The sequence below is a fragment of the Apodemus sylvaticus genome, chromosome 1, assembly GCF_947179515.1.
Source record: "Apodemus sylvaticus chromosome 1, mApoSyl1.1, whole genome shotgun sequence".
Taxonomy (NCBI): Eukaryota; Metazoa; Chordata; class Mammalia; order Rodentia; family Muridae; genus Apodemus; species Apodemus sylvaticus.
The window spans coordinates 50,922,449-50,937,565 of record NC_067472.1 but is presented as its reverse complement, the minus strand read 5'-3'; the positions used below and the strand labels follow the sequence as shown (position 1 = coordinate 50,937,565).

The 15,117-nt window shown below is 37.2% G+C and overlaps 2 protein-coding genes across 4 annotated transcripts in view; one reads left to right on the top strand and one right to left on the bottom strand.

The window, feature by feature from the left end:
* The window catches only part of Dtx4 (deltex E3 ubiquitin ligase 4), an 852,074-nt gene that overhangs the window by 617,551 nt on the left and 219,406 nt on the right, over positions 1-15,117 (bottom strand). The window lies entirely within an intron of this gene.
* Positions 7,564-8,502, top strand: LOC127689820 (olfactory receptor 5AN1-like). The gene has a single exon (XM_052189399.1). It carries the CDS (start codon positions 7,564-7,566, stop codon positions 8,500-8,502), a length of 939 nt encoding a protein of 312 aa, XP_052045359.1.

Genomic DNA, 15,117 nt, shown 5'->3' with positions numbered 1-15,117 from the left:
GATGCAAGCATCAACAACAATACAAGAGAAGAGAGAATCTCAGATGCAGAAGATACCATAGAAAGCATTGACACAACAATCAAAGAAAATGCAAAATGCAAAAAGCTCCTGACTCAAAACATCCAGGAAATCAGAACAAAGTGAGAAGAGCAAACCTAAGGATTATAGATATAGAAGAGAGTGAAGATTTCCAATTTAAAGGACCAGTAAATTTCTTCGACAAAATTATAGAAGGAAACTTCTCTAACCTAAAGAAAAAGATGCCCATGAACATACAAGAAGCCTACAGAACTCCAAATAGATTTGACCAGAAAAGCAATTCCTCCTGTCATATAATAATTAAAATGCAAAATGCACTAAAAAAGAAAGAATATTAAAAGCAATAAGGGAAAGATGTCAAGTAACATATAAAGGCAGGCCTATCAGAATTGCAGCAGAATTCACACCAGGGACTATGAAAGCCAGAAGAGCCTGAGCAGATGTCATACAGACCCTAAGGGAACAAACATGTCAACCCAGACTGCTATATCCAGCAAATCTCTCAATTACTATGGATCGAGAAACCAAGGTATTCCATGACAAAACCAAATTTACACAGTATCTTTCCAGAAATATAGCCCTTTGAAGGATAATGAATGGAAAACACTAACAAAAGGAGGGAAGCTACACACTAGAAAAAGCAAAAAATGAATCTTCTTTCAACAAACCAAAAAGAACATAGCCACATAAACATAAAAATTACATCAAAAATAGCAGGAAGCAACAATCATTATTCCTGAATATCTCTTAGCATCAATGGACTCAGTTCCCCAATAAAAAGACATAGACTAACAGACTGGATATGTAAACAGGACCCAACATTTTTCTCCATACAGGAAATGCATCTCAGTGTCAAAGACAAACACTAGCTCAGAGTAAAAGGCTGGAAAACAGTTTTCCAAGCAAATGGTCCCAGAAAACAAGCTTAAGTAGCCATTCTAATATCCAATAAAATAGACTTTCAACCAAAAGTCATCAAAAAAGACAGAGAAGGACACTTTATACTCATCAAAGGAAAAATCTACCAAGAAGAACTCTCAATTCTGAACATCTATGCTCCAAATACATATGCACCTTCATACATAAAAGAAACTTTACTAAAGCTTAAAGCACACATCATACCCCACACAAAACTTGTGGGTGACTTTAACACCCCACTCTCCTCAATGGAAAGATCAGGGAAACACAAACTAAATAAACAGTGAAACTAACAGAAGTTTTGGATCAAATGGATTTAATAAATATCTATAGAACATTTCATCTCAGTACCTTCTTCTCAGTACCTCATGGTACCTTCTCCAAAATTTACTATATAATTGGTCACACAATAGACCTCAATAGATATAAGAAGATTGAACTAATCCCATGCCTCTGATCTGATCATTATAGAGTAAGGGTGGTCTTCAATAGCAACAAAAACAACAGAAAGCCCACATACACATGGAAGGTGAACAACGCTCTATTCAATGATACCTTGGTTAAGGAAGAAATAAGGATTGCTATCAAAGACTTTTTAGAATTTAATGAAAATTAAGGCACAGCATACCCAAATTTATGGAACACAATGAAAGCAGTGCTAAGAGAAAAACACATAGCTCTGAGTGCCTCCAAAAAGAAGCTGGAGAGAGCACACACTAACAGCTTAACAGCACACATGAAAGCTTTAGAACAGAAAGAAGCTAATACACCCAAGAGGAGTAGAAGGCAGGAAATCATCAAACTCAGGGCTGAAACCAACCAAGTAGAAACAAAAAGAACTATTCAAAGAATCAACAGAAGCAGGAGCTGGTTCTTTGAGAAAATCAACAAGCTAGATAAACCTTTAGCCAGACTAACCAGAGGGCACAGAGACACTACCCAAATTAACAAAATCAGAAATGCAAAGGGAGATATAACAACAGAAACTGAGGAAATTAAAAAAAAAAAAACCAGATCCTACTACAAAAGCCTATACTCAACAGAACTGGATAATCTGGATGAAATAGACAATTTCCTAGACAGATACCAAATACCACAGTTAAGTCAGGATCAGATAGACCATCTAAACCATCCCATAACCCCTAAAGACATAGAGGTTTTCATTGACAGTCTCCCAAAAGAAAAAAGCACAGGACCAGATGGTTTTAGTACAGAATTATATCAAACCTTCAAAGAAGGCCTAACACAAATACTCTTCAAATTATTCCACAAAATAGAAACAGAAGGAACACTACTCTACTTGTTCTATGAAGCCACAATAACGCTGATACCAAAACCATACAAAGATCCAACAAAAAAAGAGAACTTTAGACCAATTTCCCTTATGAATATTGATGCAAAAATACTCAATAAAATTCTTGCCAACCGAATCCAAGAACACATCAAAATGATCATTCACCATGATCAAGTAGGCTTCATCCTAGGGATGCAAGGATGGTTCAATACATGGAAATCTATCAATATAATCCACTACATAAATAAACTCAAAGAAAAAAAAACACATGGTCATTTCATTAGATGCATTTGACAAAATTCAGCGAGCATGCTTTCATGTTAAAAGTCTTGGAAAGAACAGGAATTCAAGGCCCATACATAAACATAATAAAATCAATATACAGCAAACCAGTAGCCAACATCAAACTAAATGGAGACAAACTTGAAACAATTCCACTAAAATCAGGGACTAGACAAAGCTGCTCTCTCTCTCTCTCTCTCTCTCTCTCTTTCTCTCTCCATATTTATTCAATATAGTACTTGAAGTTCTAGCTAGGGCAATTAGACAATAAAAGGAGGTCAAACAGATACAAACTGGAATTCAAGAAGTCAAATTATCACTATTTGCAGATGATATGATAGTATACTTAAGCAACCCAAAAAACTCTACCAGAGAAATCCTACAGCTGAAAAACCAGCAAAGTGGCTGGATATAAAATTAACTCAAGCAAATCAGTAGCCTTCTTATATTCAAAGGGTAAATAGGCTAATAAATAAGGGAAATGACACCCTTCATAATAGTCACAAACAATATAAAATATCTTGGGGTGGCTCTAACAAAACAAGTGAAATATCTGTATGATAAGAACTTCAAGTCTCTGAAGAAAGAAATCAAAGAAGATAACAGAAGATGGAAAGATCTTTCATGCTCATAGATCGGCAGGATTAATATAGTTAAAATGGCCATCTTGCCAAAAGCAATCTGCAGATTTGGTGCAATCCCCATCAAAATTCCAACTCATTTCTTCATAGAGTTAGAAAAAGCAATTCTCAAATTCATCTGGAATAACAAAAAGAGCCAGGATAGCTAAAAGTATTCTCAACAGTAAAAGAACTTCTGGGGTAATTAGTATCCCAGACATCAAGCAGTACTACATAGCAAGAGTGTTAAAAACTGCATGGTATTGTTACAATGACAAGCAGGTAAATTAATGGAATAGAATTGAAGACCCAGAAATGAACCCACACACCTATGGTCACTTGATTTTTGAAAAATTTGCTAAAACCATCCAGTGGAAAAAAGCCTTTGCATCAAATGGTGCTGGTTCAACTGGAGGCTAACATGCAAAAGAATGCAAATTGATCCATTCTTATCCTCTTGTACTAATCTCAAGTCCAAGTGGATCAAGGACTTTCACAAAAGACCAGATATACCGAAACTACTAGAAAAGAAATTTGTGAAGAGCCTTGAGCACATGGGCACAGGGGAAATTTTCCTGAACAGAACACCAATAGCGTATGCTCTAAGATGAAGAATTGACAAATGGGACCTCATAAAATCACAAAGTTTTTTTTTTTTTTTTTAAGGCAAAGGACTCTGTCAACAGGACAAATCAGCAACCAACAAATTGGGAAAAGATCTTTACCAACCCTACATGTGACAGATGGCTAATATCCAATATATACAAAGATCACAAGAAGTTAGACTTCAGAGAGCCAAATAACCCTATTTTAAACTGGGGTACAGAGGTAAACAATTTCCACCTGAGGAATATCGAATGGCTGAGAAGCACCTAAAGAAATGTTCAACATCCATAGTCATCAGAGAAATACAAATCAAAACAACCCTGAGATTTCACCTCACACCAGTCTGAATGGCTAAGATCAAAAACTCAGGAGATAGCAGGTGCTGGAAAGGATGTAGAGAAAGAGGAACACTCCTCCACTGCTGGTGGGATTGCAAGCTGGTACAAGTACTCTGGAAATCAGTCTGGTGATTCCTCAGAAAACTGGGCATGATACCACCAGAGCACTCTTTATACCACTCCTGGGCATATACCCAGAGGATTTCCCAGCATGTAATAAGAACACATGCTTTACTATGTTCATAGCAGCCCTATTTATAATAGCCAGAAGCTGGAAAGAACCCAGATGTCTCTCAATGGAGGAATGGATACAGAAAATGTGGTATATTTACATTATGCAATACTACTCAGCTATTAAAAACAATGAATTCATGAAATTCTTAGGCAAATGGGTGGAACTGGAAAATATCATCCTAAGTGAGGTATCCCAATCACAAAAAAAATGCACATGGGATGCACTCACTGATAAGTGGATATTAGCCCAGAAGTTTGGAAAACCCAAGACACAATTTAAATATCACATGATGCCCAAGAAGAAGAAAGGAGAGGGACCTGATCCTGGAAAGGCCCAAGGCAGCAGTATAGGGGAATAACAGGACAGGGAAGCAGGAGGGGGTTGATTGGGGAGCAGGGGGAAGGGAGAATTGCACAAGCTGAAATCTATTAAGCCAGAATTCTATAGGAGTTCTGTGAAAGCAACATTCAAAGTCATAATCATATTAAGTCCCTAGAGTGATACAAAGAACAGTCCATGTCTCTCATTTGGAATTTCCTCTCATACTCATGAAGATAACATTACTGTTAGGATGACTTGTTTAGGTTAGGAGTTTGAAGAAATAAATGTCTGTGTAGCTTTAGAAGTGCATTGTGAACAGGTTAGTGTATGGAGCTGAAAACAACTGTTATCCAGCTAGGTGACTAGCCACCTGTACCACTAGGGTCAAATCCTTTAACATCTCTGATCTCATGATTGTAACCTAAAAGTTGAGATTCTGAGGATTATAAGATTTCCTATGTCCTTTTTACAAATAGCTCTTGGGTCTGTAGAGTAACAATCCTGAGATCATTAAAGGACCAGTGGAAAGTGGAGAATTGATATACATGGCAAAGTGGGCCTGAAATCATTAGGGAAGTCAGCCTAGCAACTATTACACCAGAGAGTAAGTATCTGTAGTATTTCCCTATAATTGGCTTTTCTCCTTCCACCTTAACTCTCAACAGGATCCCAGTGTTATTGTCTCAATTGTTGTGATTTGATAACTAAGTCTATGGCCAAAAGCATCCACTAAGGAGAACCATCGCACTCAATGGAAAGGTACACAGAAAGAAAAATAGGTAGTTTGAAGCTTCCAAAAGAAACACATCTTCTTCTAGGATTGGAGTTGGGGCTAAATGTCAAGACTTTGAATATAGAATCTGTGTTCTGTTAAGACCTGTGCAGTTTTAAATGTAGAAATTAAATAGGACAAGGGATTTAGATATTTATCTCATCCATCCATCTCCCCTCATATCTGTCAAACATCTTTACTCTGAAAACCATTTTCCTACTCTTTATCTGGATTAGTGAATTTCAGTCAACAGAATTGTCTCAAACATAAAAATCTGCATTAATTTGGGGCATGATGTGAGTTAAATGCTTAAATATCTTACTGTGACATTTATTGCCTTCTCTTTGTTCATTTGTATAATAAGGGAATATAGGGATCTTCAACCCAAAGAAACACTGAATGTCAATTCTAACAGCTGTGTAAGGCTACCAGAGAGACCCGAATCAAAACAAATTTAACTTTGTTTCACGAAAGTTTGTTGAGATAAAAATATGCTTGTCTACAGTTCCCCCTTTCTTCATCATTGGGATAATATTTTATTTTTCTTCTTTAAAATTCTGCTTTAAATTCAAAATGAGAACTTGTTCTTTGTAGAAAAACACAGCTTGATCCATTACTTTTGGTTAGTCTGCGGTAGGTTAAGTGTTAAAGGAATGACACATACTCATGTAATTTTTTTTGTGTGTGTGTCTTTTTGGAAGGACTCAAACAGCTTTTTGTTGTTCTCAGTTGTCCTGGTAAGTCTGAGACCACCAGGATGACAAGGCAGATATCCAAACTCAGACAACATATGCAGAGAGCAGAGGCTTGAATGTCAGCCTTTTCTCTTCTTTAACTTGAAGCATTTGTTACTCAGTAACATTCTCTGCTTCACCTGGTTTTGTACTTATCACACCTAAAACTGATCACATCTTTGTCAGCTCAGCACTGGGAAACATCTCCATTAGCTACATGTATCCATTGAAGTTTGGATTCAAGGTTCACATCAGAGTAATTTCCTTCTGTAGCTGTCCGACAGATGGTAAAGACAGGAAACATATTTATCAAAGACAGTGAATATATTCAGAATGAATAGCCACTTTACCAAATTGAAAAATTATCAAAAAAATTATTACTGGGAAGAAAAGTAGGAATTCACATTTCTGCAGTCTCTTCTGGAGATGATGGACAATGCTTGGCAACCCATGTTACCAGAATACAAGTTAAAAAAAAAAAAGGATGAAAACTATGGCAGGTGATGGATCAAGAGTTTCCCAGAACTAAAGACATTAAGTTAGAGTTTCTCGGATGCTCATAATCCTCCCAGGAAACTTGGGTTTAGGAGCACTGGTACTCAGTTTGCTAGGAAAAGAGAAACTTTAGTTATCTTAAGCAGCTTAGACAAATTCATAGTGCACAGGGCATCACATCTAAGCCTCTTGTTCTGAACCTTGACCACATTTGTGCTATGGTGTTTTCCAACTAAGAAAAATACTGTGATACTGAGATAATCCTTCCAAAAATGGACTACCTAATTCCAGGTTGAGTATTTTATAGGAAGACTTCCCAAGATTTAGTCCATGATTTTATTAGTCACACGTGAATAATTCTATCACAATTATAAGTTATATAACACTCTAGGCTACTTTCAAAATGTATAACCATATTAGCAAAGCATTTGAGAAATTTTTATGAATAGAGGAGCTATTCATAAATATAGTTTGAATCACTTTTCTAAATGAAAAAGATAATAAAAATTACTAAAATCATAATCTAGGATATAAAACAGTTTTATATTTATTTTGAAAGAACAACACCTATACTCTCAGGAGACTGTAGCAGAAATTATACTCAGAAGTATTAGCAAATTACTAAAGCTACTTATTTCAATCAATCACATCTGCCACCTATTTCATAAGCTCAGAAATTTCATGGTTGCATTAATAAATGTTTCTAGTCAATCTTTAATTATTTTTTTAAATCCTCATGACATTATATGAATCAGGTAAGATCTGGAAATTGACAGCTGGAAAGGAAATACTGGGTTCTTTCTATGGAAAGGCAATGAGTATTTCTCACACTCATAATCAGAGAAAGATAGAAAATTTTATTTTTTCACTTGAATCACTTCTTTTCTTCTCCAAAATACTAACTAGGCAATGATTAAAGGAAAAAACATTACTGATATCGCCCAATTCATCCTTCTGGGATTCTCCGATTTCCCCCAAATCACAGCACTGCTCTTTGTTATGTTCCTCATCCTGTATATTACAACGTTGACCTGGAACCTGTCCCTGGTTGTTTTAATAAGGATGGACTCCTACCTCCATACACCTATGTACTTCTTCCTCAGTAATCTGTCCTTTATAGACATCTGCTATATCAGTTCTACAGTCCCAAAGATGCTTTCCAACCTCTTCCAGGAAAAGCAAACTATCAGCTTTGTGGGATGCATTGTTCAGTACTTTATGTTTTCCACTATGGGACTGAGTGAATCTTGCCTCATGACAGCCATGGCCTATGACAGGTATGCTGCTATTTGTAATCCTCTTCTATACTCATCAATCATGTCACCCAGCCTCTGTGCTCGGATGGTTATGGGCAGCTATACAGCAGGACTCATGGGCTCTGTATCTCAGGTGTGTATCTTGCTGCAGCTCCACTTCTGTGGACCTAATGTCATCAGACATTTCTTCTGTGACCTGCCCCAGCTGTTAAATCTATCCTGTACTGACACATTTTTTGCACAGGTAGTGCTTCTCATATTAACAATGTTGTATTGTCTGATAAATGCCTTAGTCATCGTGATATCCTATGGTTATATTGTCATGTCCATCATGAAGATCACTTCAGCGAAGGGCAGGTCCAAGGCCTTCAACACTTGTGCTTCTCACCTGACAGCTGTTTCCCTATTCTACACCTCCAGTGCTTTTGTCTATTTCAGTTCCAGCTCTGGTGGCTCCTCCAGCTTTGACAGATTTGTGTCTGTCTTCTACACTGTGTTGATTCCAATGTTGAATCCTTTAGTGTATAGTCTAAGGAACAAGGAAATCAAAGATGCTGTAAAGAGGTTACAGAAGAAGTCAGGATGTTGCTAAGAAAAGATTCTGAGATTTCTGACACATTTTCCCTACAAACTACCTACTTACATGGAAAAAAAACCCTCAAACTGGTGATAGCAATATGGACTGTGACTGATTAGATGGTACTGAAACATAATCCTTGTAAGTCCTGAAGGTTTATCCTTTGCATATTACATCAGAAATAGCTTTTTTCTTTAATTATTTGTTCATTATTTCACTGTATTTGTGGAACAAGAAAATTTATAAATTTTTGCTTCTGCGATTAAAGACTTTCCAGCCCTGGTTCCTGTCTTTACAGAAGGCTGCAAGCATCCCTGGGTTCAAAACTCTTGTCTCACAAATGGCCCAGTTCAGCAGAATAAAGACTTGGTGAACACCAAGGTTGTTCTTTGTTTCTGAACAAGAAACTTCCTGTTAGAAGGAATAAAATTAACATTGACTTGACTGGGCCTCCTGGGAAGAAGTGTTTCTAAGGCAAATGATTGCTAATTTTCATATGAATTTTGAGGTCTTATTTTTGTCTCCACAAGCTAAGTGAAAAAGATGTGGGCTAAGACTTCAGAAAAGTTGAAGGAAATGGTTTGTTCATTTACTGTGAATGTGATTATTTGATTCTTGAAATCAGAGTCTATATGAGATTTCAAATTTAAATTCCAAATGACCACTAGGAGAATCTGATACTGTGGTACTCTAACTTCCTCCCTTAGATCATGCCAACTTATTCTTGTTTAACGTAGGCAATGGAAATAATATTATGAAATTACTTCTGATATTTCAAATATAGGTTCTAAAACTTATCACAGTACACATACAAATTTGCTGGAATAAGTTACTGAATACTCAATCTCTAATAACTAACAGAGGGTATATAAAATGCGACACAGGTCTCTAAAATTAAAGAAAAATATTGTTATAATCAAGAGCCTACTAAGTATCCCTCAAGGATCCTGAACAGCAGTGTCTGAGAGGAGCTTAGATGGTTTGTTTTCTAGAGAGTCAGGATAATTTTCTCTGTTTTGGCAGGTGACAACACATTCTTGATTAGGACACAATGGTGTCGGTTTGTTATGAATGTACCTTCTTCTAGTGTCTTTGTCACTTAGGATTATATATAACAATGTTCAAGATCACTCTTAACTATGATGGATTTTACCTAATGAAACAGAAGCAGAAGTGATGCAAAGCTCTGTGGGAAGAAACCTTCAGAGACAGGTCACACTTTGCCCTTTCTGCTTTCTCACTTTCCACTGAGGTAGGCTAAGTTGCAGACTTAGCTCTAACAGTAGATATGGGAGACGGATCAAGTTGGTTGACCGTGACTGAACTTGGATGACAATGAAATACTAAGCAAAATAAAGCTTTGTTATTAAGCTCTTGATCCTTTGGTTGCTGGTTCAGCAGAACAGAGTGCCTTGCCTTTAACATCTGACTTAATATGATCAGAAACTCCAGATACCCACAGTCATTCATATTATTTCACCTTCTACAAATAATTTTTTATCCTTTAGCTTATTTTTTTTTACTATAAACCATGCTAAAGTTTACTTTGGGTACTTATAGACAACTAGAGCTTCATGAAATCTCCAATTACTCCAAGTTTGAAATTACCAAAGTCTATCAGATAGCTTCCAAAAAAAAAGTAAGGGAGGTGCATCTCCAATAAAACTGATTATCTGGAGTATAGTAATTTTTCATGAAACATTCTCACTATTATCATTCAAATTCTTAAGTTCAAATGGTATTTACTACATAAATTTACTTGCAAAAGATTATAGAAAAGCAGCATTTTGCCATAAATTTAATGATATAAGTTTTTTTCTTCTGAAGCTAAAGATGAAATACAAAAATTAAAAGTCAATGGATATTAAAAAGAAAAAAGACATTCCAAGGTAGGATTATCACATTATCTTCTCTCTCTCTGTCCCCAAGATCCAGTTTCACAATTTCATAATCAGTGCTGCAATAGAACACTAAGTGAATCCTTATATTCCCACTTACTTCACCTCTTGTATCCTATAATCCATCCAATTCTAACCTTCCTCCCCACTCCCTCTTTGTAGCTTTTAAAAAATTTTTTCTATATTCTTTGTTTACATTCCAAATGCTTTCCCCTTTCCTGGTTCTCCCCTCCCCATAAGTCCCATAAGCTATCTTCCCTTTGCCCATTCCCCAGTCACCCCATCCCATTTCTCTATCCTGGTACGCCCCTACAATGCTGGATCAAGCCTTTCCAGGACTAGGGACCTCTCCTTCCTTATTCTTGGGAATCATTTGGTATGTTAATTGTGTCTTGAGTATTCAGAGCTTCTGGGCTAATTAATATCCACTTTCTTTTGTGTTTGGGTTACCTCACTGAGGATGATATTTTCCAGTTCCAACCATTTGCCTAAAAATTTCATGAATTCATTGTTTTTAATTGCTGAGTAGTTTTCCATTGTGTAAAATATACCACATTTTCTGTATCCATTCCTCCATTGAGGGACATCTGGGTTCTTTCCAGCTTCTGGCTAATATAAATAAGGCTGCTATGAACATAGTGGAGAATGTGTCCTTATTGCATGCCGGGGAATCCTAGGAGTGAAAACTGGGCATGACACTTCCGGAGGACCCTGTTATACCTCTTTGTAGCTTTATGACAGCTCCCCATGCCAGTGGGTAATGCAAGTGCTCCTTTGCCCAAGAAAACAAATAACCTGAATATAGAGCAAAACCTTTCTTTTTTAAGTTGCACCCCACACCTCACACTCCACAAAGTCAAAGGGTATAAGCAAAAGGGACTGACCCTGATACCCTGCCCAGGTCTCTTCCCCAGACATAAAGCAGGAAACCCACTGTAGACTCCATTTTCCTTCTAATACCATCCCTAACAGTCTGCAAAGACTTTTTCCCTCAACCTTCCTTTTTCCAAACTTATCCCAGAATCCCAGCAAGCAACACCAGCAGGAATTACTTGTGAAGACAATAGCTGAGCCACAGCCATCACTCTCACCAAAAACTGAGGAAACAGAATCCCAGGGGGAAAAAAAACCAGCCATCTAACAAAAACTTAGCCAAAAATTAGCACATAGACTTATAATCACCCCAAACCAAGATACCTAGACATTGGCATAAAAACTCAAACAATAGAACCCAAAATAATAATTCAGTACTCAAGCCAGATATCCTATCTGTACTGGCTAGTTTCGTGTGTCAACTTGACACAGGCTGGAGTTATCACAGAGAAAGGAGTTTCAGTTGGGGAAGTGCCTCCATGAGATCCAGTTGTGGGACATTTTCTCAATTAGTGATCAAGTGGGGGAGGGCCCCTTGTGGGTTGTACTACCTTTGGGCTGCTGCTCTTGGGTTCTATAAGAGAGCAGGCTGAGCAAGCCAGGGGAAGCAAGCCAGTAAAGAAACATCCCTCCATGGCCTCTGCATCAGCTCCTGCTTCCTGACCTGCTTGAGTTCCAGTCCTGACTTCCTTTAGAGATGAACTGCAACGTGGAAGTGTAAGCTCAATAAACCCTTCCCTCCCCAACTTGCTTCTTGGTCATGATGTTTGTGCAGGAATAAAAACCCTGACTAAGACACTATCACAGCAGGCCCTGAATATTCCAGCATAGCTGAAGCACAAGAAGATTTTAAACCAACTACATCAAGATGATAGAGGTCCTTGAAGAGGAAATGAATAAATACCTTAAAGAAATCAAGAAAATCACAAACAAGCAGTTGAAGTAAACTGTTCAAGACCTGAAAATGAAAATAGAAGGAATAAAGAAAATAAAACTAATGAAAGTTTGAAAATAAAAAATTTATTAACTTCAACGGGGACTACACAAAGAAAATTCACCAACACAGTAAAAGAGATGGACAAGAAAATGTGGGTTTGGAATGATTATAGTTCTATAGGCATTGAAAATATGATAGAAGAAATAGATAATCAGTCAAAACTGTTAATTTTAAAATGTTCCTGACACAATGAATCCAGAAAATCTGGGACACTATAATAAAGCCCAAACCTAACAATAATAAGATAAAGGGACAAGGAGAATCAGAAGTCAATGACCCAGATAATATTTTCTACAAAATCATAAAAGAAAATTTTCCTAACCTTAACATTGGCATGTCTATAACAATACAAGAGGCTTACAGACCACCAAAAATATTAGAACAGAAAAGAAAGTCCCTTTACAAAAACAAAACAAAAACAAAACAAAACAAAAACAAAAAACAACAAAAATTTCCCCATTAATCCTACAGAACAAAGAAAAAATATTAAAAGCTCCTAAGCAGGCTAAACAACATATAAACTCAGAACTATTAGAATTAGAATTACACCTGATTTTTTTTTATCAAGACTCTAAAAGCCAGAAGGGTCTGGACAAATTTCTGCACACTCTAAGAGACTACAGATGACAGTCCAGACTACACAATCAGCAAAATTTTCAATTACCATAGAAGAAAATAAGATATTCCATATTAAAGTCAAATTTAATCAGTATCTATCTACAAATCCAATTTTTTTTCTCTCTTTCTGCCTCCCCCTTCCCACTCCTACAAATTCAATTCTATAGAAGGTCATAGATGGAAAATTCCAATCTAAGGAGCCTAACTACACCCATGAAAACACAGGAAAGAAATAATCTCACACCAGTGAAACCAAAAGAAGGAACTCCTCCCTCCCTACCCCCCCACCACAGCAACACCATTACCATTGCCAACACTACCTCTATGAGCACCACCAAAACAACACAATAATAGGAGTCAGCAATCATTGGTCACTGATATTTCTAAGTATCAATGTTCTCATTCTTCAATTAAAAAGACACAAATTAACAAAATGCATGCAAAAACAGGACCCATCCTTCTTGCATCCAGGAACATCAAAGATAACCATTACCTCAGGATAATTGGTTAGAAAAAGATATTCTAAGCAAATGAACCTAAGAAGCAAACTGGAGTAGTCATTTTCGTACCTAACAAAATACACTTCAAACCAAAATTAATCAAAACTGATAGGGAAGGACACTACATATTTATCAAAGGAAAACCTCACCAGACATTTCAATTCCTTTTGGATTTGGATTGGTTTGGTTTGGTTTTCTTGGTTTTTGTTGTTTGGTTAGTTTGTTGGTTGATTCCTTGTTTTTTTTCCTTTTTTTTTTTTTTTAAAGAAGAGAGTTCGGAGCAGCCTGGGTCACACGCCCTGTCCCCAAGCAGTGCAGAGGGCCAGTGGTGCATCTGGAGGCTGGACAAAGGGAGGCAGCTTGCTCTGGTGAGTTCCTCTGACCCGGCAAAATGGAGGATCCATCAGGAGGCTTCTGGTGAGAGCCCTCCGGTCAGTCACCACCTCTGGATCAGGATCAGCCTGGGCCATGCGCCCCACCCCCAAGCAGTGCAGAGCACCAGCAGTGCATCTGGAGGCCGGCTGCAGGGAGGCATCTTGCAAGGGTGACTCCTACATTGACAACAAGACCAACTACTACCAGTGAGATCTAGATGACAAAAGGCAAATGTAGGAACATTACTAACAGAAATCAAGGCAATATGGCAGCATCAGAACCCAATTCTCCATTAATAGCAAGTCTTGGATACTCCAACACACCAGAAAAGCAAGATTTGGATATAAAATCACTGGTCATGATGCTGTTACAAGAACACATGAAGGACATAAATAAATCTCTTAAAGAATTTCAGGAGAAAATTGATCAAAAGCTAGAAGCCCTTACAAGGGAAACACAAAAATCACTTAAAGAAATTCAGAAGAATGTGGGTCAAACAATAGTAGCCAATAAGGAAGTAATGCAAAAATCACTTTAAAAAAATAGAGGAGAACTTTGATCAACAGGCAGAAGTCATGAAAGAAGAAACACAAAAATCTCTCAAAGAATTATAGGAAAACACAAACAAGCTAGTGAAGCAACTGAGCAAAAACATCCAGGATCTAAAAACAAAAGTAGAAACAACTAAGAAATCACAAAGGGAGACAACTTTGGAGATTAAAAAACCTTGGGAAGAAATCAGGGACCATAGATGCAAACATCAACAACAGAATACAAGAGATAGAAGAAAGAATCTCAGATGCCGAAGATACCATAGAAACCATAGAATCAACAGTCAAAGGAAATGCAAAATGCAAAAAGCTTGTAACCTAAAACATACAAGAAATCCAGGACACAATGACAAGGTCAAACCTAAGGATTATAGGCATAGATGAGGGTGAAGAGTTACAACTTAAAGGGCCAGCAAATATCTTCAATAAAATTATGGCAGAAAACTTCCCTAATCTAAAGAGAGAGATGCCCATGAATATACAAGGAGCTTGCAGAACTCCAAACAGACTGGACCAGAACAGAAATACCTCCCGTCACATAATAATCAAAACCCCAAATGTACTAAACAAAGAAAGAATATTAAGGGCAGTAAGAGAAAAAGGCCAAGTAACATATAAAGGAAGACCTATCAGAATCACACCAGACTTGTCACCAGAGACTATGAAAGCTAGAAGATCCTGGGAAGATCTCATGCAGACTCTAAGAGAACACAAATGCCAGCCAAAACTACTACACCCAGCAAAACTCTCAATCACCATAAATGGAGAAACCAAGATATTCCATGACAAAACCAAGTTCACCGAATATCTTACCACAA

Coding starts and splice junctions, on each gene's coding strand:
- LOC127689820 (XM_052189399.1), top strand. CDS start 7,564: ATGATTAAAGGAAAAAACATTACTGATATCGCCCAATTCATCCTTCTG.